The sequence below is a fragment of the Labrus mixtus genome, chromosome 6 (genome assembly GCF_963584025.1).
Source record: "Labrus mixtus chromosome 6, fLabMix1.1, whole genome shotgun sequence".
NCBI lineage: Eukaryota > Metazoa > Chordata > Actinopteri > Labriformes > Labridae > Labrus > Labrus mixtus.
In genome coordinates, this window is record NC_083617.1 from 2,478,193 (window position 1) to 2,501,806 (window position 23,614).

The 23,614-nt window shown below is 46.3% G+C and overlaps 1 protein-coding gene across 18 annotated transcripts in view; it reads left to right on the forward strand.

Moving 5' to 3' along the window:
- The window catches only part of LOC132975140 (mucin-12-like), a 54,734-nt gene that overhangs the window by 26,338 nt on the left and 4,782 nt on the right, over window positions 1–23,614 (forward strand). For 2 of the 18 annotated variants that reach the window (XM_061039460.1, XM_061039477.1), the window contains 15 exons: window positions 5,291–5,397; window positions 6,680–8,081; window positions 9,409–9,444; window positions 10,584–10,641; window positions 10,721–10,925; window positions 11,287–11,336; window positions 11,466–11,575; window positions 12,393–12,546; window positions 12,921–13,061; window positions 13,405–13,497; window positions 14,308–14,367; window positions 15,599–15,670; window positions 18,004–18,147; window positions 19,387–19,463; window positions 22,708–22,762. In XM_061039460.1, the coding sequence (XP_060895443.1) occupies window positions 5,291–5,397; window positions 6,680–8,081; window positions 9,409–9,444; window positions 10,584–10,641; window positions 10,721–10,925; window positions 11,287–11,336; window positions 11,466–11,575; window positions 12,393–12,546; window positions 12,921–13,061; window positions 13,405–13,497; window positions 14,308–14,367; window positions 15,599–15,670; window positions 18,004–18,147; window positions 19,387–19,463; window positions 22,708–22,762 (2,764 nt within the window). The remainder of the gene's footprint in view (window positions 1–5,290; window positions 5,398–6,679; window positions 8,082–9,408; window positions 9,445–10,583; window positions 10,642–10,720; window positions 10,926–11,286; window positions 11,337–11,465; window positions 11,576–12,392; window positions 12,547–12,920; window positions 13,062–13,404; window positions 13,498–14,307; window positions 14,368–15,598; window positions 15,671–18,003; window positions 18,148–19,386; window positions 19,464–22,707; window positions 22,763–23,614) is intronic. The other 16 variants (XM_061039461.1, XM_061039463.1, XM_061039469.1 and 13 more) reach the window with 16 other exon arrangements.

The window sequence follows — 23,614 nt, forward strand, 5'->3', positions numbered from 1 at the left end:
CTCGCCCGCACGCTGATTCTCCTCTTTCTAGGTTTTGTCTGTATCCAGGTTACATGAAAATCTGCCCATAGTATTTTTTGCAATCCCTTTTAATGTGTAAAATAAAACCACTTTCATATGTCAGAGGAAGCTGTTTGTTTAGATGTCAGTTATTCTCATCTTTTGGAGGGATGAAGGAGCAGAATATTCAGACACCAACGCCGTTTGCTTTTTATTTGAACCCTTTGATGTGCAGCGAGCAGGAGGATGCTGATGCAGCAGATGTTGCATCATGAACCTTAAACATTTCTCCTCTTGTTTCCTTGCATCACATTTCACCTTGTTGTTGAGGAAAGCCTCAGTTGTGTGTTTGTGTTGGACTGTGTGCACACAGCCCCCCCTCCCCCCCCCCCTCTCTCCTTTATCGTAGCGGAACATATGGCGGGAGCAACCTCCAGTTACCATAGCAACACAGTGTTTGCAGTCACATGAAAAACACATCCTCTGCAGGGCCATTAACGGGGTGCTGAAATGAGCCCTGATTGCCTCATTGTTCCCCGTCTGCTGTTGAAGAATCCGTTTTTAAAACAAATCTGCAGGAAGAAGATTCTGTCATAAATGAGTCTTCATGGTTTTATTTCTGTAAAGATTGCATATAGTAACAGTAGTAGTAGTAGTTTGTTTTTCTCAGTGTGTCGTGCACTAAAAGGTCACCCTGCAGCCCACGCAGGCTTACACCACACTGAAAATAAAACAGATAAGAAGCAAAAAACCGAACGAGAGAAAAATAAGAAATGCATCACAGAACATGGCAGGAAACTACAGACTAAATATGAATAAAGTCTCACTCCCTGAGACACTAAAACTTCAGCATTTGTGAAGCATCCTGTTAGTGTTGGAAGGCATTGAACCAAAACTTGAAGTCCTTAAATATAAAACAACATAGATTAATTCTCAAATGATTCACAAACAGTTTGTTGTTCAGTGTTACACAGAAATGTAAAGTATCAACAATATACTTCTTCTACCTCCGCTCCCTTTGCATCAAATAACTAATGAAAACAAAACTACTCATAAATACATAAATCAGCCTGACAAGCAGCGATCACGACAGAATCAATTACAACAATTATCCAATTATGACGGGGCGCCGATAGCCGACCTGTGGCTCCTTTACTGCATGTTGTTTCCATACACTCTCTCTCTCTCTCTCTTTCTCTCCTCTCTTCTCTCTTTCTCTTTCTCTTTCTCTTTCTCTTTCTCTTTCTCTTTCTCTCTCTCTCCTCTCTCTCTCTCTCTCTGTCTCTCTCTCTTTCTCTTTCTCTTTCTCTTTCTCTCCTCTCTCTCTCTCTCTCTCCTCTCTCTCTCTCTCTGTCTCTCTCTCTCTCTCTTTCTCTTTCTCTTTCTCTCTCTCTCTGTCTCTCTCTCTGTCTCTCTCTCTCTCTCTCCTCTCTCTCCCTCCCTCTCCCCCCTCTCTCTCTTTCTCTCCTCTCTCTCTCTCTCTCTCTTTCTCTCCTCTCTTTCTCTCCTCTCTCTCTCCTCTCTCTCCCTCCCTCTCTCCCCTCTCTCTCTTTCTCTCCTCTCTCTCTCTCTCTCTTTCTCTCCTCTCTTTCTCTCCTCTCTCTCTCTCCTCTCTCTCCCTCCCTCTCTCCCCTCTCTCTCTTTCTCTCCTCTCTCTCTCTCTCTCTCGCTCTCTCTCCTCTCTCTCCCTCTCTCTCCCCCCTCTCTCTCTTTCTCTCCGCTCTCTCCCCTCTCTCTCTCTCCTAGTAGCGTCCTTGTGTGCTGTTTGCTCATTTTGCCTTTTCAATCTTAACACACTCTCCATGTTCGTGTCACTGCCTGTCAGACCATCAGCGCCTGATCCAGATGGATCTCCAGTCAGACCAGTCTGATCCTGCTGGGACTCACTGGTCCCTCACAGAGAGGACAGCTCCGGCCATGTGCTGTCTGGTTTTAAAAATCTCACAATCGGGGGGGAAACGGAGCTTTTCAAAAAATGAAGCGTTTGTGTAGTAGGAGGAAGCGTCCTCCTGTTTTATTCTTCCCTCAGAGGAACATTGATCTCTGCCTCAATGTGACCCCAGAGATAGAGAATACATTTTTATATGACGACTAAAGACTTTTAATACCAGCCCCCTTTATAGACTCCAATATCTGTGCTCTGCTGCAGATATTGATGCAGGGTGTTTTTATGTGTTTCATGCTACAGGCCTTTATTTGATCCGTGTGTGTGTGTGTGTGTGTGTGTGTGTGTGTGTGTGTGTGTGTGTGTGTGTGTGTGTGTGTGTGTGTGTGTGTGTGTGTGTGTGTGTGTGTGTGTGTGTGTGTGTGTGTGTGTGTGTGTGTGTGTGTGTGTGTGTGTGTGTGTGTGTGTGTGTGTGTGTGTGTGTGTGTGTGTGTGTGTGTGTGTGTGTGTGTGTGTGTGGACCCCTACAGTCTGCAGAATGGCTTCAGCAGCGCCTCGAGCTGGATCCCTTTAGATTGGCTGGATCAATCCTGTGTATAGACTCTGATGTTTTCTATCCTCTTGTATTTATTTAGTGCTTTTAGAGGTTTGCTTATCAACAGTGATGGCATTTTCATATCTGTGCATCAAAGATTTTCCTGCAGTTTCATAGTCATTGCAATAGACTTTGTTATCCTGCATGCAGTGATATAATATTCAGTAGTTAACAAACTATATTTTTGTTCAGTTTCAGCGCGTTTGTGAACATTTCTTGGGTTTGAAGAGCAAAAGTTTAGGTGTTGAAAACAGCCAGAATAGTTGAAGTAGAATAGTTGATAATATGTACTTAAGTCCCGCCTCTGATTAGGCAAATAGTCAATCATAGATTTGGATTTAGGGGTGGCATCAGGGGTGGCCAATTAGAATCCAAGGGGGGCCCATGCCACCCTGCTGGACACGACCCTGGGAAGAGATATCAGCAAATATAGATACAAGACTCAAGATGTCATTTTCCTTATTTATCTGCAGAGCTTCAACTTACTACTCTGTTTGTAAATGATTATTCTGCAGATATTTTCTTTGGATGAAATGGCTCCTTTTTTAGACCAACATAAAAATAAAATATACCTATACCTTTTCAACATGATGATGACGTTTAATAAACTGCAACAGTTAAATGTTGACGTTTTGGTTGGAAAATTCACCCAAAGGATTCATTGGTTATTCCATATATCGTGGCCGCTCTCATCACGTACAAATAATGAGAACGCTTTATCAGAGCAGGATTATCTGGTAGACTTCTATGACGTGTTCTTACAGCAAAGATGCTCAGGAGGAAGAGAGAGAGGGGAGGGAGGAGCTGAGAGAGAGAGGGAGGGTGTACAGTATGCAGGAGAGGCGGTGGTCTTCTGCAGCCCGTCTCATTTAGATTGGGAGGCATCAGCTCCTGTTGGGGAGGAGGAGAGGAGACGCACTGATCACGCTGCTGATGTAAAAGGTGCCACGTTGGAGGGCCTAGATTGTGGATCAGAAACAGAGGGCTGAGTCTCAGACTGTGGAGGAGAGGAGAGGAGAGGAGAGGAGAGCAGAGGAGAGACGAGGAGAGGAGAGGAGAGGAGAGGAGAGGAGAGGAGAGGAGAGGAGAGGAAAGGAGAGGAGAGGAGAGACGAGGAAAGGAGAGGAGAGGAGAGGAGAGGAAAGGAGAGGAGAGGAGAGGAGAGGAAAGGAGAGGAGAGAGGAGGAGAGGAAAGGAGAGGAGAGGAGGAGAGGAAAGGAGAGGAGAGGGGAGGAGAGCAGAGCAGAGGAGAGGAGAGGGGAGGTGTGATCTGTTGGTCGTCTACCTGCCATACAGCAGCAGTAGCAGAGAGAGTCTAACTAGGCGGCAGCAGCATCGTAGTGCGGAGAGTCGCAGCCCACCGGCAGCCATGGCAGTGAGTGCGTGGCAGGCTCTGTCTCCACTGCAGTGGGCTCGCTGGGGCTGGGACTCGCTGCTGGGAGGGGCAGGAGACGGGGACAGCCCCGGCTCGGATCCGGCTCTGGGGCTCCTTCGCAGCATCTCCTGGGGCTCGCGTCATGACAACCTGATCAGGGCGGCCGGGGAGCCGGGCAGACAGAGGTGAGACAGGACGGGAGGCTGGGGCGAGCTGCCGTATGATAAAACACTGATCAATGGAGGATAGAGGCTGGTAGAGAGGTTTTCTGGTGAGATGGCTTTGTCTATGTGTGTGCGTTATCGAGGTAGGAAAATCAATATTTCCTCTGTTCACTTTGATAACACGGTTCATATTTACAGCCTGTTGTCATGCAGAAACCATCTTTATTAAAGCTGTGATACCTTAAGATCTGGAGGTGTGTGTGTGTGTGTGTGTGTGTGTGTAGAGGTGGGGTCATGCTGTGTCTCAGACGTGCAATTATCCGTCACCTCACTGCAGATTCAGCGTTTTCATTTGAGCCGTACGGTCTACAAGAACTGAAACTGTAACCTTTACGATGCCCGGTGCAATACGTACAACAACACAGACTGATGATTGAACTGTTTGTAAGAAAGGCTTGACAAATAAAACAGCTCAGCGTGTTTAAGACTCGTTGAAAGGATGGAAATACTCAGGGACATTTATAGTACAGAATCATTGGCTTTTTTCGCTCTTGATGGTATCTTATGTAACGTCTTCATTATTTATTTGGTTCTGATTCATCCTCAAAAGAAAGGTGAATGCCCCAAAACCTCAGCTTCACTTGATTCTCAATCGTACATTTAAAGGACTTCTTGGACCTTCTCTTCTTTTTGGACTCTTAGACTGGGACCTTCAGGGACTCTTAGACTGGGACCTTCAGGGACTCTTAGACTAGAACCTTCAGGGACTCTTAGACTAGGACCTTCAGGGACTCTTAGACTGGGACCTTCAGGGACTCTTAGACGAGGACCTTCAGGGACTCTTAGACGAGGACCTTCAGGGACTCTTAGACTGGGACCTTCAGGGACTCTTAGACTAGGACCTTCAGGGACTCTTAGACTAGAACTTTCAGGGACTCTTAGACTAGGACCTTCAGGGACTCTTAGACTAGGACCTTCAGGGACTTTTAGTTTGAACTTGTCTTTGGTTTTATTTTAAATGTAACTAAAAAAATGTAATTTATATTTTAACAGTTAAGGGTAAAATATTTCCCTTTGAAATCATTTACCAATTTGTAGTTTTTTATTCTGACCCCCCCTAAAAGTGTCATGTGTGGCGTCATGAGGTCTGAGCTCACATGACGTCAATGTCCATAATCCTGGACCAGTCAGACTCATTAAAGTCCGAGAGATATCTGATTCAGAGCTCTGACTTAATGCGTCCTTTATCTCCTTTTTCTTTTTTCCAACAGGAGCTCAGACTCTGATGGAGCGTTTGAGACGCCTGAATCCACGACTCCAGTGAAGGCCGCTTCTCCCACAGAGCCGCAAACACAACATCTACCATTCGATGACATAGGTACGGCTAACCCTCATGCATCACTAAATGTGTCCTCTTTATCTGGCCATCGTTTTGCCTGTGTTAGTGCATATGGCAGACATTTTTGGGCTGGAGTTGTTTAAGAGATTTATGCAGAAAAAAGTAGAAAAAACACTCTGTTCTATTTTTCTAGCAGTTTTTTTGAAAGTGGACATTTTTGTCCTTAGTGACTTAAGAGGGTTGTAAATTAAACTGATGCCCGAGGGTTAAGAGATGTACTCCTTTTGATGTTCTTTACTCCTGAACAGCATGATTATATTTCAGAGTGTTGTTGCACCATCTAGTGGAATAAAGCAGAGTTTCAATCTGGCTGGGGGGGGGGGGGGGGGGGGGGGCACAGGATGTGTTTCTTTCTACGGCAGTGCAGGGGTTAATTTTACATCTAGAAGGTTCCTGGTTCAAATTCCCCGTCAGACACGACCTTTCCATGTTCCCCTCTGTGCATGTGTGGGTTCACTTGATAGTCTTCATCACACCATTTGATTACTGGTCCCAGTTTGGCTTTGTGATAATAGAATAGAATATAGGATAGAATGACTTTATTGATCCCAAACTGGGAAATTGTGATGTTGCAGCAGGATGTTATCAAAGCAAATAAAACAATATAAGAATAGATACATAGTAAATAGAATATAAAAAATAAGAATAAGAAGAGATTTATACATTAAGGATTTAACTTAACATTCTTACTGGTTAAAAAATTAAATACAACATTTATTCAGGCTTGAATGTAAAAATACTTGCTGGAGGTAAGAGATGTAAGACTGCAAAAACAGTGATGACAGTGGTAAATATGTAATAACAATATAGGGGCTTCTCTAGAGCTGTGCAATCAAAGATATATATGTTAAAGTGCAGGAGTGTAGATACGTTATCAGTTGAAACTATTCACTATAATGATGAGCAGTCAGACAATGTCGTTAACTTAAATGTAAGGATGTAAGGATAGTATGTCATGTAATCATAATAAAGACGAGGGGGTTTTAAGATATCTAGGAAAGAGCTGCCCAATCATCCCAGTCTCTTTCATCACTTTCCCTCCAACTGTGAGATCCTTCCTGAATTATTTAAAGCACATTCATCTCTGTGATTAAATGTGTCAGAAGCCTCCTGCAGATCTTATCTCCCCTGCAGGTTTTCCTGGATCACACCTGACTCATCTTCACAAAGTTAAAAATATGATAATCCCAGTTTATTTTAATCTGGATTTCATATTTGAAGCAGTTGAATTAAACCTCTTATTGTCTCCATCTTTTTGCAGCAGGAGCAGACTTCTCGTTCTCTGATCCCGCCTCTGACTTGACCTCGGCCGACCGACCCTGCAGATCCCCGTCTATCGTCTTCGATGAGGACCGGCCCATTGCAGCGAGCGGGACTTACAACATTGAAGTTTTGGCTTCAGACACGTCGACTCACACTCTAACGCGTTCTCAGAGTCTCCAGGGAGGGGAGCTCGACGCCGATGCTGACGGCAGTCTGATCGAAGGATCGACGGCGGGAGGTTTTCATTTACATTCTGAGTCCTTCAGCGTGGGGACCGAGAGCGCACCCGGGACCCTCCACAGGCCGAAGAAAGTCCGCCCGGGGTCTTTGAAAAAGAAACCGTTCCTAAGACAGAACTCCAACCCGGAGAGTCCGAGGCCGGCGTCATCCGGCGGCACCCCGGAGATCAACAGGAGGGCAAAGCCGAGAACCGCCAGCCCCCTGCAGGCTCAGGAGGAGGCCGACGGAGGATCTGCGACCCCGAGTCCCGGAGGAACACTCAGAAAGACCAGGAAGAGCCGAGTGGTGACTCCTCCCCCTCTCCCCGAGGAGACCGGTCACACAATCCCCGCCTTACCCTTGTGCCAGGAGGAGACTCCTCCGCCTTGTAGTCCACCGAACAGAGAGGAATCCCCCATCCCTCCGGCGACCTCCTACCAATGGGATCCAGATAACTTTGACAACATCGACCCTTTCAAAACTGGAGGAAGTAAAATAGCAAATTCCCCCGTCCTGGGCCGTAAAGACCCCGTGTGCGCCGCCGTTTCTGAACCTCCAGAAAGCCCCGCTGTCTCCGCTGTAGAGCCGAGTCCTCCGAGTCCTCCAGCGACCGCCGACCCCGAAGAGCAGCCCATCCTCCCCAAACGTCAGCCAGTAAGGCTGGAGTTTGACTACTCGGAGGAGGGCAGCGAGGCGTCCCACAGGGCCTCTCCTCCCCCGCCCAAGAAAGTGGGCAAGAAGCCGGGTGGCAAGATGCCTCTGAGGAAACCGAAGCTGGGTCTGAAGAAGGCCGCTCCGGCGCAGAGCGAGCAGCTGGACAACAACCCTCCAGACTCTCGCAACGGAAACGATGAAGAGATCCCCGTTCACAAAGGGTCGTACAACTTTGAACCCGACAAGTGGGACGATCCAAACTTCAACCCGTTCAGCCCGAAGAAAGGCGTCGGCAACTCGCCCAAACTCCCCAGGCCGTCTCATAGCTTCAACTCCGACGACTTCGACGACTCGATAGACCCGTTCAAATCCACCAACAAGATGGCCGACTCTCCTCCTAAGGCGTCCGCCTCGTTCGACCTGTCGTCCAGCGACTTTGACAACGAGAACGAGAATGACAATGTCGCAGAACTGGGCGACCAAAATCAGAACAAACCGGCCAAGAAGAAGAAAACTCCCATCAAATCGTAAGTTGACAGTTGAGTTCTGGTGTGGGAATGTTTGTGTGTAAAGATATAATAATATGCATCGTTCAGAGAACATGTCCAGTAGATGTTTCAGTAGACTAAAACAAAACGTCACTTTGGCCGAGCCTCCTCTGTTCCTAAGCCTAACCGCCTCTGACTGAGGGGCGGCCATTTTTTTTTCACTGATGTCCTGATTCTGATATGTCGCTTAAAGATGGTTTATTTTCATGTTTCTTTTTTTCAATTATTTTATTTGAATACTTTTTACCCCAAACAATAGACACATTGCAGACATGACAGTACCAGCAGCAGTAACATCTTTAAACCGTCTTACAACAGCACCGTACTGACTTCACAGTCCCCCCCCGTCCCGACCCCCGTGCAAAGCAACATCTAGATGTCATCAAATTCATGTAGAGACAATAATAATAATGATTACAGTAATACTGAGCTAAAAAAACAACAACATTCACACACAACAACAATTAAAAAAAGCAAAAAACACAAAGCAAAAAAAAGACATGTTTCATGTTTCTTTGAATTATTTTAAACCAAACAAAGTCTTTTCTTTTCGATTTGGAGTTCTTCAGTTGTACTCCTGCGATGACACTCTGACATAATGCCTCTTCTAACAGCGTCACTGATTGGGTCAGGTCGTCTCTCTTTCCCCTACGGGACAGGAGGGCTAATGGTCTGAGAGGGAGGGGTTCATGCAAACAAACAAACATGTATGCGACGTGTTTGAGCCTCTAAGCGACATATATATATATAATTTAAAAGTAATTACCAAATGATACATTTGGTTAGGATGAATTTGATATCTGGCTGCATGGTGGTGCAGTGGTTAGCGCCTCGCAGCGAGGAGGTTCCTGGTTTCAATCCCCGTCTGACAGGAGCCTCTCTGTGTGGAGTCTGCATGTTCTCCCCGTGCATGTGTGGGTTCTCTCCGTCTTCCTCCCACAGTCCAAACACATGCTCGTTAGGTTAACTGATGATTCTAAATTGCCCGTAGGTGTGAAGGTGTGAGTGTGGCTGGTTGTCTGTCTCTATATGTCAGCCCTGTGATTGGCTGGTGACCAGTCCAGAGTGTAACCCCGCCTCTCGCCTATAATGACAGCTGGGATCTGCTCCAGCCCTCGGCGACCCTGAACGGGATGCATATTTAAAATTGTCTATTTTAATGTTTGCATGTTACACCTTGAAGATGAGTGTGTGTTTGTGTGTGTGTGTGTGTGTGTGTGTGTGTGTGTGTGTGTTTCTCGTCTGCTGCTCCTGTACTGTCTGTCTGTCTCTCTGTCACCTGTCTGTGTGTTCTCGTGCGTCACAGGAAGTCCAGGGGTGTGTCTTCTCTATGTTGTCTGTTGTAAGTACAGGGGCAACACAACCATCCTCCTGTTTGACCCTTTAACTTCACACGTCGCCCCTCCTCCTACTAACAGAAACATCACGCCCCCCTTTTACACATTTTGATAAATCCAGCTCATTTAAATGTGATGACACGTTTCTAACATGCACACACAAATTAAGCTCTTAAATTAATGTCAAATGTTTCATTTACTTTAATCAGAGGACTAAATATCTTCATGTCAGTTCACCAACTGCTTCTCTCTGCAAGTGTGCAATAAAGAAGGTGATTTGGCTCCCCCTTGTGGTCACTTTTGGCACTTGTTGAAAAACCTAAATCCACACAGCAACTAAAGATGATGCTTTAGTAGTGATACATGTTTGTTATGAAATACCGTTCATATGAATCATAATGCAGCAAGAAAAACGATAAGGACAGCACTCCAAATTTTGTATTTTAATTACAAAATTGGCAATTAAAATACAAAGATTTTTGGGGATTCAGCACCCAATTGTTTTTGTTGAAAGTGAGTTGAGCGTGCTTTTTGTCTATAATTATAATGCAGCAACAGAAGAAAAACAACCATCAAACACCTGAAGCTGTTTTTTTGTAACATTCAAAGCATCACATGACATCAACAGAATTTGACTTTACCGTGAAATCAGATAATTATGAGGATGAAAGCTCCTGAAAGGTGTTTAAATCCTAACTCAAGGACCTCCACAAATCTTTAAATAAAATCTTGTGTAAAAAGTTATGACAAAACATTTGAATCAAAGCTCCGCACTAACCTGCTACATTAACCCTACATTCATTCCACCGTCCTCTCGTGCATTATTGGAAAACTAAACTTGTAAAGTGCTCATAAAATAACTTCGAATCACAAACAGTCTGGACTTTGCAGCCGCTCACAAAAAGATGTAATCCTCTTTGAAAACATTCCACTGTTTCTTTCATTGCAGCCACTCACAGACTTCAGTAAGTAGTTCACTTAGAGAAACTCTCCCGCAGCCCCATGCGACTATCTTTCCAGATATTGTTTTTTTTCAACACTTGTCGGATATGTAGCAGATAAAAGTTACCTCGAGTTATCAGACGGCTGAAGGCACTGAGCGACTCTGGATCTTGATGGCTGATTGTTTTTCTCTTTTTCTCAGTAACACTTTCAGAGTGAAGCGGTCGCCCAAGAAATCTCCGCTGTCTGAACTTTGTCAGGTGTGTACTTTTTGTTTTCCTCCATGAGTATAAATCTCTCTCCCATGTGTCTGACTCTGCCTCCTTTTTTCTGCCTCAGGATCCTCCGCCTGCAGATGAGCCCTCCTCCCTCCACACGCAGGACGACCACGCCACCGACGAGGAGAAGCTGGCCTCTTCCACGGGTCACAAGTGGAACCTGCACGACATGGAGGCGGACCTGAACTCTGACCAGCAGGACTTCCCTCAGCCGAGCGACCTCACGTCCTTTGTGAACGAGAGCAGTCTTCCTCATCGGGCTCCAGGTGAGGCTCAGCCGCCCGGACTCTGTTAGCACGTCATGCTAACAGAAATCAAAGCATACCACAGAGAGGTTCAGCTCAGAGGGACTTCAAAGCTAATCTCAGGCTGCGTCATCATGAACAGCAAAACAGAAACTTTGTTCTTTACTAAAACCAGCAACTTTATAGATGTGTGCGTCGGCCTGCTGGCCTCGTTCTCTCCTGACCTCCAGAGGTCTGAGCGGCTCGACTCATCCGGGTCAGACATGAAAGACAGAAAGGGATAGCTCTGACTCAAACTCTGAGGGCTGACATGACTCTCTCTCTCTCTCTCTTTCCTTTTTCTGCGTTTTACATTTTTTTTTTTTGTCTCTCTGTGTGTCAGCACAAGACTATGAAATCGAGTACATGGAGAAGATCGGCTCCTCCTCGCCTGTGAGTATTTCCTGTTAAATTGAGTAAAATCTGTTGCTGCATTCTTCATTTTTAAAGAGGTGTATTTTTATATTTCAGTATTATATTTGACTCATGCATTATGTCTCTATTGTCCTGTGTGTCTTGCAGCCGCTGTCCCTGAAGAAGCCGTCTTTGTACCTGAAGCTGGACTCTGTGTCGGACAGCTTAACCAAGAACATGCACGATCATGGATCAGAGCCCGGCTCCCCCTGCACAGGGTACAACACACACTCCTCTTCACTGTGTTCATGTGTGGACGTTATGTCTACATGGTCGTTTATGGTCATGAGCTGTGAGAAGTGACAGTAAGAATAAGATCGCGGATACAAGGGGCCGAAATGAGATTCCTCTGGAGGGCGTCCGGGTCAGCCTTAGAGAGAGGGGGAGGAGCTCAGACGTTCAGTGGGGGGGCTCAGAGTAGAGCCGCTACTCGTTTTCATCGAAAGGAGCCAGTTGAGGTGGTTCAGGCATCTGATTAGGATCCACCTGGAGGCCTCCTTTTGGAGGTTTTCCGGGCACGCCCAACTGGGAGGAGAACCCCGGGGTAGACCCAGAGTACACTGGAGTGATTTTTTTTTAATTTTAAGAATGGCTGATAAGATAAAATAAGGTCAACCTTTATTCATCCCACCATCATGGAGTCATTTACAGTCTTACAGCAGCATCATTACTCTACAAACATTTGGTCATTTGTCTTTACATTTTAATTTGGAAGGCTGTCAGAGGATTTTTTTCAATTCTTTATTTAGAGGATGGTTGAGAACAATTTACAGACAATTAGCCATGCAGTTAACACTGGAGTGATTTTATATCCCGTCCGGCCTGGGAACACCTCACCCTTTTTATATTCACTTCTTGCGGTGTATTTATGAGTGCTGAATCGTAACTGAATCATAATGACTTAAACTGCATCGTACATTCTGTTAAAGCATTTTTCATTAACACACCCATCAGTCATACCCAGTCCATTAAAAGTCCTGTCACTCTCTCTCCCCTCCCTCTCTCCCTCTCCTCTCTCTCTCTCACTCTGTGCAGGAGTTTTGAGGAGATGGAAGCCCAGATCTCGGCGGGTATGAAGATGCCGGTCCTGAGCACACGGCCCGGTCCCGAGGGCTCCGCCGGGGATAAGGGCAGGAAGCGAGAGAGCGAGTCGCTCAGCCGAACGCAGAGCACAGAGAGGGACGAGCAGGTGAGCCCGGGCGCTTTGACGAGGAGTCATCATAGATGTTGAATCAGTCAGGTTCTGTGTGGGTGTGTTGTCACTGTTGTCATGCTCGGAGAATCTGTCCACTTTTATTTTTATCACATTTACATCATCATCGTTGTACTCCATGACCCGGCCCGGCCCCTCCAGAACCAGCACCATCAGTCACACTGATTCTCATTACAGCCCTGTCACTGATAACACACACAGCCTCTCTGCCACATCAGATTTAACTCAGTGACTCAGCTCCCACTGCTGCCACTCAAAACACTCAGCGCTTGCTTTGCCTTGCTGACCCCCTGCCCCCCCCTCCTCCTCCCCTGCCCTCTGCCTAATCCCCCCCCGATGCCCCCCTGTAGCCCCCCGTGGAGGCTCCGGCTCCAGCCCCGGCCCCGGCTATGCCCCCGTTAGACATGCTGTCCGAGTGCGACGACCCCCTGCAGTACCTGGAGTCCGACCTGGCCGAGACCAACCCCACCGCATTCGCCCAAAAACTACAGGTGTGTTCTCAGATGTCACATGACCCCCCCCCCCGTGTAAAATCTTCCAGGGCTTTTCCCTCAATCTCTTGCACTCATATGTGATTTTGTGTTCTCCCATTGTCCTCACCTTTTTACATCCTGGTTTCTCTCCATCACTCCTCCTCCTTTTTACCTCTTAAGTTGCAGTTTTTTTTAGGCTTTATTGGGTGAAATAGATTGTGTGTGAAATGTGTGTGCGCACAACTCAAGTCTTTTTTATGTTTTCCCTTTGCTCTCTCATCCTTGGGCCGCAACCCCCCCCCCCTTTCCTCCCCTCCCTGTGAAATCCACAAACCCTCACCCCATCATGTGTGCGGCCCAGGAGGAGCTGGTGCTTGCTGCCCTGAGGATAGAGGCACTGCAGGTAGCCAAAAACATCTCTCAGTGCCCCTCCCTCTCCACTGTAACCCCCCAGGTACTGCGTTGAGTCCTGCACCTGCTGAAAGCGAGTGTGTGTGTGTGTGTGAAAAAAAAGCATCTTGAATGAGTGATTACAGAAGAGCAGGTGTGTGCGAGCATGAGTGTGTCTCAGCTTGCCTCTCCCCCCCCCCCCCCCCCCCTCTAAACACACCATTCTGAGTGTGCTGTGAACTCATGGCAGCTGCACCTTCTTCATCCGCAGTCCTGCCTCCTCTTCAGCCCCCCCCTCATGTGAAATCTCTAACATGGCTTAGCTCCCCCGCGCGCTAACTAACTAGCAACGAGCACTCCCCAGGTCGACTCCACAGGACCGGATCGATGTGCCTTCTTTAGTCCCTCGCCTTTTTATGATGCATGTTGGGGGCAACGTGCATGTTGCCTGTCCCTTAGAGGCTTCCATGAGCATGAATGTGACCGGGGAAATGTCATCCATTAGACCCTAACATCTGCAGCTGAGGATTTGTTAGGATGTTTTATTTTTGTTTACTAAAATCCTAGTCACATTCCTGTTTTGTGATTCGGTCCTTTTCCTCAGACTAACAACACTAACAAACAGCTACGTCAGGTAGGTGTCAGGAGGCAGTTTGGTTGGAGTATTTTGGAGGATATTTTCCTGGTGTCAGAATCAGAAATACTTTATTATTCCCAGGGGGAAATTTGTTAAATTGAGGTCTTGTGCAGAGGAGATGATCGGAGGTGAATCTACATTTTGTAGTCAAATAAAAAACACTTGTAGTAGCTGGAGCAGCTCAGGCGTCTCGTTGTCCCTCCTGTGTCTCATGATGTTGTCCCAAACACTTTACAGTCTCGACTCAAGAAACCCAGCAATCGTCGGTGGAATATCAACGGTTCACCCTTACTCAAAGTAAGAGTAACAGTTAACCCCCTGTGACATATCCTCGCCCCTAATCCAAAGACAGTGCAGTCCGTGTTGTGGGTTTAAAACCTTTCTTCAGTTTGAAGTCAAAGTTCTGACTTCCAGCCTTAGCTTTCAAATGTGACTGAAGCCCTTTCATGGATACTCCCAAACATGTTTGTGCTGCACAGACTACGACTGGGCCATCATTATTTTGCTGTTAATCCAGTTTGGATGTAAATGCCTTCTTTAATCAAGACTGTATGTCTGCAGTCTGGCTGCTCTCCTCTGTGTGCTCTCGTCTGGATGCCTGAAGCCGAGCCCCCTGAGCTTCTAATTTTTAAAGATAAAGCTCCAGAAATAAAAATATCTGTAGTGTACATGTGATATATTACAAACATACCAGGTGCTTATACATTCAAGACTAAATAAAAAATAAGCAATTTCTCCATTCTATATGTATATGTGCTTTTTTTATTTTAGTTATATATAAACACACAGCTCAATCAGCAGCGTCGGTTCAACGTCTTTATATTCATACATTCATTTGGGCTTCTTGTAAACCTCGGGCTTCTTCACCGTCTTCTAATCTCCTGTCTTCTTTTGGCCCGGTGGTAATGTTTGAATAGACTGTAAATATTAATTAATGCGCGAGTTTCGTAAACTGCTTCTTGACCCAGCGCACTTGCCGTTGTAAATTTGTGGAGGAGCGGAGCGCCAGGGCGCATGAGACGAGAGCTCACAGACGAGAGAGCACCAGGATGCAGCCATACCCGACTCTCTTTAATGTAAGCTGGATTTCTGCTCCTCCTAGTGGTGGAGCACAAAACTGAAACAAGTGTCTGAAAACCTGCAGACTGCACTGTGTAAAAATAACTCCTGTTGACCCCTGAAGGTCCTAAAGACTGAGACCAGAACATGTTTAGCTGCACTTTGTCCCTGATAGTGAGATGTGTTGACTGCAGTCGTATCTAGCATCCCTCCTGTAGTCTAGTTTTGGGTTATTTTGTTATTCCTGCAGCACCTCTAGTACCTTCAATGTCCCATTCTTTGTTGAGTTGTTCTTAAAGTCTGGGTGGTTCTGGTCTAAAGACTCTTGCAAGTCCTTACTCGACATGTGAACCAGGACAGTTTTGATGAGGTTGCTTTGTCAGCACATTGTTATCCTCTTACCCTGAAGAAGCAGCGACGCAGTAAAGATACACGTTTAGTTTTTTATTTAATCCTGTTTGTGTTGCAGGCATTATTTGGGGGGATTGTCTCTTTAGGACAGAGCTCTGAGCAAAAGTTACCCCCACAAAGTGACATCACAGTAAGGATGGATACTTTTGGATACTTGGATATATTATCTGTATAAAAACCCCGAGGTGGGAGGTAAGCCCATCTGACTCTGACTAAAATCAAGACCTATCCTTACCGTCTCACTAAAGCTGCTTTCACACATGCACTCCTGAAATTTCCTGCAGGCTGCTCCTGAAATCTTCCTTGATTTGCTTTTTCAAACATGCACCTCACAGCAGGAGACTATCCCTGTCGGACAGAGGGGAAGGGGAGTCCCAGGAGGCAAAAAGGACACAAAGTGCAACGCTAGGAATACCGTTTTTTTTAGCTTTAGCGCTGATGCTACGTGTAGTTTGAGACATTTATATCAACAAAAGAGAGGAGAAGAACATATGAGTACAGTATCTGGTCGTGTGCCAGTCAAAGGATACAAACGTCACCACTCGCTCCTTCTCGCTTGCTTTGGATTGTCCTAAAATCTTTCCTGCAGCGTTCGAACATCGACTCCCCTCGACTCCCCTCGACTCCCCTCGACTCCCCTCGACTCCCCTCGACTCACCTCGACTCCCCTCGACTCCCCTCGACTCCCCTCGACTCACCTCGACTCACCTCGACTCCCCTCGACTCACCTCGACTCCCCTCGACTCCCCTCGACTCCCCTCGACTCACCTCGACTCCCCTCGACTCCCCTCGACTCCCCTCGACTCCCCTCGACTCCCCTCGACTCACCTCGACTCACCTCGACTCCCCTCGACTCCCCTCGACTCCCCTCGACTCACCTCGACTCCCCTCGACTCCCCTCGACTCCCCTCGACTCACCTCGACTCCCCTCGACTCCCCTCGACTCACCTCGACTCCCCTCGACTCACCTCGACTCCCCTCGACTCCCCTCGACTCCCCTCGACTCCCCTCGACTCCCCTCGACTCCCCTCGACTCACCTCGACTCACCTCGACTCCCCTCGACTCACCTCGACTCCCCTCGACTCCCCTCGACTCACCTCGACTCCCCTCGACTCCCCTCGACTCACCTCGACTCCCCTCGACTCCCCTCGACTCCCCTCGACTCACCTCGACTCCCCTCGACTCCCCTCGACTCCCCTCGACTCACCTCGACTCCCCTCGACTCCCCTCGACTCACCTCGACCTTAACACAGAAAATGTACCACAGGACCTGCAGGAAAAATTCTGGGTAAAGTCAGAGGGAACACTCAGCTAACTCCCAAAACATTTTCAGGAAGTTAGGTCACCGGTGGCCAAGTGGTTGGTTTGTGCGCCCCATGTGCAGAGGCCTTAGTCCTTGAGGCGGGCGTCCCACGTTCGAGTCCGACCTCTGACTCCTTTCCTGCATGTCATTCTTCTCCGCTCACTCTCGCCCTGGTTTCCTGACTCTATCCACTGTCCTGTCTCTCAGGGAAATAACTTTTCCAGGAGTTTTCTGCATGTGTGAAAGCCCCATTATTAACTCTCTTATCCTTATCAGTGGATCTTTATCTATGTGCCCCTGGTGTGCCCCCCCCCCCCCCCCCACTATTTAATCAAATCCTCCAATAATCTGTCTCTCTTAACTAGGATAACTAAACCCTCTTTCAGAGCAGAGTTTCAGCAGAACAAAAATGGTTGCAAGAATCAGGATTGTCTTTGATTGGTAATGGAGGATCTGTTGCTGGTTGTGGTACTCTGATTGGCTGCAAAGGCCACATGGACACAAGCTTTCAGGACACAAACTTTTACTTCCAAGTATTCCACCTCTCATCAGAGTCTTTCTAAATGTAGGAGAATAGGGATAACACTGTACCACCAGGCTACAGTTTAAACTAAGACTCTTGCTTCAACAGGTAAGACGGGTTTTCTTTGTTAATAAGCTTTAACATGAAACTAACATGAGTTTCAAATGCTGCCCAGCCCCCCCCCCCCCCTCCTCCTTGTATATGATGCAGTGTTTTCCTGTATCAGCTGCTGCCCTCCTTCCCCTCTGCCTTGCCTGGACCCCGATCACATCCGAGCTCCTGCAGTGAGCCGGGGCGATCGTGAGCGCTCAGCCAGGGGGGGGGGGGGGGAGGGGGGGCAGCATCAGCCAAATCACTCGGCTTATACTGTGGCAATGAAGACGGTTTCATCCAATCATGTGTGTCGGCTGCTGCTGACCGAGTCTTCAGGAGCATCACTAGCCTGCCTCATTTACATACTGATTTTTTTTTTTGCTGCGTGGTTTTCATTTTGATAAGAGTTTGATGCTGCCTTGCGATCCCGATTTGGTTCAGTTATCCTGATGAGACTGATGTGAGGGTGTCCCATCTGATCTGGTTTTTTAACCCATTATGTTTCCTTTCATGTCCTTCCTCTCCTTCGTTCCCTGGAAGCAGCACAGAGACCTGTCCTCGCCCGTAGAGAGCGCCGTGTCCAAGAACTCCCTGTACACCAGGACCAACAGCAGCAGTTACATCGACGGGGAGAGCCCCCACCTGCCCGGAGAGCTGGACCACTCGCTGGGCATCGCACGAGAGGAGGTACCCCCAAATATGCTTCTCTTTGTTTTTATAAAATCATGAGTACAGAAATATAACTTTTTAGAGATTGCATTGAGAAGAAAAGTTTACAGAGTGCTGAGAGAAACAAAAATCAGGATGCACAGAAACAGAAACCCAAACAACAAAGCGAAGAAGTCGTTTTAGAGTTCCACTGGTGAAAAAGAAAACTTACAGAAACTCTTTTATTCCCACTGCAATAAACATTTTAAACTAGATAAGCAATGTTTTTTAAATGCTGTGCATATGTGTTTTTACCTATTTAGGGTACTTTTAGCTCACCTAATGTGAGTGTAAGTGTGAATGTTTGTATGTTTTCATGTTACTGAGCCTCAACAAAAGGTAATTTTCTGTCACAATGTGATAAACAATAAAGTTTTTTTAATCTTGAATCTTGAATCTTGAAATCTCCTGTGAGGAACTTTGTGTTTCCTGATCTCAGCCTGTGCATCATAAGAAGTGTTTCCTGATGGGACGTCTCATCCTGTTGTCCTTTCACAGTCAAACTTATCTCTCACTCAGAATCTTTACTGTGAAAATGTTTTAAAAAGTTCATTTTTTGATAACAGAAGGATGATGTAAACCACCTGATCTGTGAAAACACCTTTAAAGGGAAAATAAATCTCCTCGCTGATGGTGATATTTTGCATTTCTTGGCCTTATAGAGGCATCAGCATTTATTCTGGTCTGTTTCATAGCCAGCTAAAATCTCCTCACAAGAGCTGGAGCAAAAAATGTTGGAAGACAAAAGAGAGGAGACAAAAGGACAACAACAGAACGGGACATTAAAGCCGTTTTCACATCTGCACTCCTGAATATTTCCAGAGAATTTCAGTGATCGCTGCTCCTGAAATCCTCCTGATCAGGTTGTTCACACAGCTGGAGACTGTCCCGGTCTGATTAGAGGGAAGCGTGGGGTCTCCTGAGGCAAAACATGATGTGAAAAAAACGATGTGAAAGCGGCAGACAAAGCAACAGAGTCGATGCTACAATGAGAATATTTGTCTTTCTATCAATGCTACATGTAGTTTAACAGAATCACAATCTGAACTAAAGAGTGGAGACGATAAATTGATGAATTGTATTTTTATTTAAAATGTGTAAATAAAGGAGGAGTAGTCCGGTGTGATCAAAAACTTCTTCCAGGTGTGAGTGTGAAAGGATTGATTGTAACTTCAACATCTCAACCTGACCTGATGGTTTCATGTGTTTCCCTCTCAGATTGTGTCAAAGGAGAAAGAAGTGCTGGAGTGGCAGAGGAAGTATGAAGACAGCCGGCAGGAGGTGGTGGAGATGAGGTAAGAGTGAAGTCCCGCCCCCACACAACAACAACAACAACACACCTGTGCATGTGTTTATGTGCGATTGTTCTCTGTCCTAATGCCGACGGTCTTTTTTAAGACGTCTCCCGTTATCACCGTTTAACCTCTTAATAATTTAACTCGCTCTGAGTGTCGGCGCCACAGTGGACGGAGACTTACTTACTTTTTACTCGAGTGTGGAGGAGAGAAGAGGAGCAGATTTCATATTTAGATAAAACGTGTTAGCTGAAATATTACAAGTTTTAAAAAGTACTCAAAGATGATCTGTGTAAAAGCTTGTCTGTAAAAGTGTTTTAAGAAGAGATTTAAAACATGAAACTGATCGTGCGAGCCTCGTTTCCTCCGGCTGACTCTTCCACGGTACAGGTGCTCTAACAGAGAAAAAAAGCACGGTCATCTTTTGTCCTGAGCCCGGACTGTGGAACGACTGAAAGGGGGATTATGTTAGGCTGCGAGTCGGCTCGTTAAAAAATGAAAGATCAGAGCTATAGCCGGGGGTGCCAGACCTTTCTGTGCCTTAAAAGCAATCAGTTATAATAACTTAAGATCTAAAACGTACAGCTAACTCATTAGCCCCTATGTTCCCACATTTCCTTTTTCATAAATTAATATGTTAATAATAAACATAGGGCTGACCCCGCCTCCTGGCTAACAGCTAGCTTCCTCTGAGCTCGCTTACGTCTTATCATTTCAAGAATAGGTGGTTTACAATTTACTGAAACAACAATACATAAAATGTGTGTTGTTGCTTTAAGAGGTAATGGTGAGTATTTAGGTGTCAAATAACATTTAGTCATTGTTGCTGACATTTAGGATGGATCATATTTTTTGCTAACCTCCATGGGCCCTCCCCCCCGGAGACTGGACCCCAGAAAGCTTTCCCCTTTATCCCCCCTCATGGGCATCCTTAGATATGATCTCTACGTTTAGTGCCCAGTTCAAATTCTTGCTGCGGCATTTTGGACGAGGCTGAGCCATGTGATGGTGTTTAAGTTGAGACAGAAAGCTTGAACGGACCTTCTTCAGATCTGCATGACGTAGAAATGACTTTATTTTATGTGATACTACTAAACGGGTAAAAGTAAGACTGGAGCGCTCTGCTCAGCTGCCTGTCTAAAGTCAGGTTGCCCCTAAAGTTCTTCATGCTGGTGCTACCCTATGAGTCCTGTACGACCTGGTGGACATCCAGCTTAGGAGGAGTTGAGGTAAAAATGGGATTAACTATATTTATATTTGGGCAGACGGATCATCGTCGTCATGTCCGGCTGATAATCGGGGTTCATGGAGGAGGAGGAGATGTTTGCTGCTGAGACGTTGTTGTCTGTCAGCAGGTGGTGGGTGGGGGCCAGGTGGTGGGTGGGGGCCAGCTGGCCGCGGCTCAGATAGTGTGGATAAGAGAGAGCTTACTTCATTTGACTGATTGGCCTCAGGATAAGGACGAGCTAAGAGGCTAAGGGGCAGGCACGGCTAATCAATCCTCTTACCTCTGGCAACCTGCTTTAACCAAAAACGAGGCTTCCTATTGGACTGAGATGGTTGCTGGCTTTGAGAGCCGGGGGGGGGGGGACGGACGGACTTCTGGAAACAAGACTTAAAGGGGAAACTGGATGCAGGGTTCAGATTAATAAAGGAATAAAAAGATTACATGAGAGGATACTTCAAACTAAGCCTACTCAACATGGAAAACATTTTAAAACCAAGGACAGAGATACAGGAGGGTGTGTGAGGAGAACTCCAAATCTCGTTGTTAAAATAATTTAAAATATGATCCATGTCTGATGCTAGCGATGTGAGCTAACGCTAGCTGTCCTCCCGTGGCTGCTACCCGTCTCACCTCTGACTTACCTCTCAACATTTCTGGAGCCAGCGGTCTGAAACATCCTCTAAACGTCGTCAATACGCAGCTGAGAGTTATGTGCACAATGTGACAATCACAGCAGCATCAATTAGAGTTAAGTGCTACGGATCGATGCGGTAAAAGACAGACGCCTCATTTACTGTCTCAGCCAAAAGGAGCTGTCACACGTCAGCGCTGCTCGTACTGCTAACAGAACATTATTATAGCTTGATGCTAGACGTTTATATGTTTTAAATATCAGTCATATAACCATCAATCCATACATTCATTATCTATACTGCTTTCTCCCGTTCGGGGACATGGGGGCCTGGAGGCGATCCCAGCTGTCATTGGGAGACAGACGGGGTACAACAGTGAATCACAGGCTGACATATAGAGACAGACAACCAGCCACACTCACACCTTCACACCTACGGGCAATTTAGAGTCACCAGTTAACCTAACGAGCATGTGTTTGGACTGTGGGAGGAAGACGGAGAGAACGGGGAGAACATGCAGACTCCACACAGAGAGACTCCTGTCAGAGATTCAAACCAGCCTCACCTCCTCGCTGTGAGGCGCTAACCACTGCACCGTCATTCAGCCATCAGTCATATAATCAAAGACATAAATAACACTCCTTCACTTCAGGGAACAGGATGAAAAATACTGCCTGGTTATTCCAACTAAGTCACACTTTCAACCGTGTTTGGTCACTAAATTTAGGTTAAAATTTCACTGAAACGGGGTTAGTGCGCGCGCCCCATGTACAGAGGCTATGGTCTTCCAAGCGGGCGGCCCAGGTTCGAATCCAGCCTGTGGCTCATTTCCCGCATGTCATTCCCTACTCTCTCTCTCTCTCTCTCTCTCTCTCTCTCCCTGATAACCGACTCTATCCACTGTCCCATCTCTCCATTAAAGCCCCAAAAAGAATCACTGCAACGCACTGAAAAGACTCGGCCCAGGCCAAAGTTTATCCAACAGGAAGTAGCCCAGCAACAGTTGCTATGGGAGGGGAGCTTTCTGATTGGTGGTCAGCGAACCAGTCAGAGAGCCAACAAAGGGTCAACATCCCCCTGGACATTTTAACTGTGCACTGTAACTTTTAACTCTTTTTATATTTTTACTTTATTAATTTCATTTGAATTATTTTTATTTGAACATGTTTTCAGATTTAATAATTTCAGTGATTTTTTAAATTTTCTATTTTAATGTTTCTTTTCTTTCCTCTGTCATGATGCTTTTGATGTCGTGTGTGAAGCACTTTGAATCGCCTTGTTGTTGAAATGTGCGACATAAATAAACTTGCCTTGCATTGAAATAATGTGTTGAACTGATTTCAACTCTTCCGCATTCTGATAGTCTTCATCTTGTCTTCCACAGGAGGATCGTTTCAGAGTACGAGAAGACGATTGCTCAGATGATAGGTGAGTTCAAAGTTCAACACTCTTTGTCAATGCATTATAAAACCTGAGCGTTCATCCCGTGTTACAGGACCCGCTGAGTTTGCAGCACATGTTGAATTTGTCATTTAAATACTCTGCCATCACTGCATCACCTGTTGATTTAACAAACTGAGCAAACAGTCGTGTAAAAAGGTCTTTGTGTGACACTGAGTTTAAGTCTGTCTCTAATCCTCTGACACGAAGCTAGCTCTGCTTTGTGCTCACTTTTCATGTTCGACTTGTATGAACTGAACCCCGATGTCTTCAGAGGGGCGACGTGCTTCACCTCGTCACACTCCCGTCCAGCTTCTCTGGACTCATTAAATCCCTCTGCAGGTTCACTCTCTGCATAACTCATCCACTTCACCGGCTCTGAGCATTCCTGAACGTTTGATTTTTGTCCCGCAGCTGTCTTAATTTCCTCATTAAAGCACCGTCACAAAACGGATCGACCTGTCTCTGCTTCTGTCTTAACACACTCGGCTCTCTCACCTGTGCTGCCCTCCCAGCTTGACTTAACACGGTCCCTTCTTTTTCTTTTCTGCTCCCATCTTTGCCCCCCCTCACTGTTTGATAACCCTGACAGGCATGCCAGGTGAGTAACGCGGCGTCGTCCTTCACTTGTTTCAGCTCACATCTTTCCACCCGTCCGTCCGTCCGTCAGAGTGGGGAGTGCTCTCTCCCTCTCTTCATCTCATTCACTGATGTTTGTTTGTGCATTTCGTTGCATTTCATCTTGTATGTGGAGCATTTAAATCTGATGGACTCTTTTTACATCGTCTAGTCAGCTGTGCTCTTTGTTGTCCCGATGTTTTGTCAGAATGTGCGACATGTTCCTCATAAAT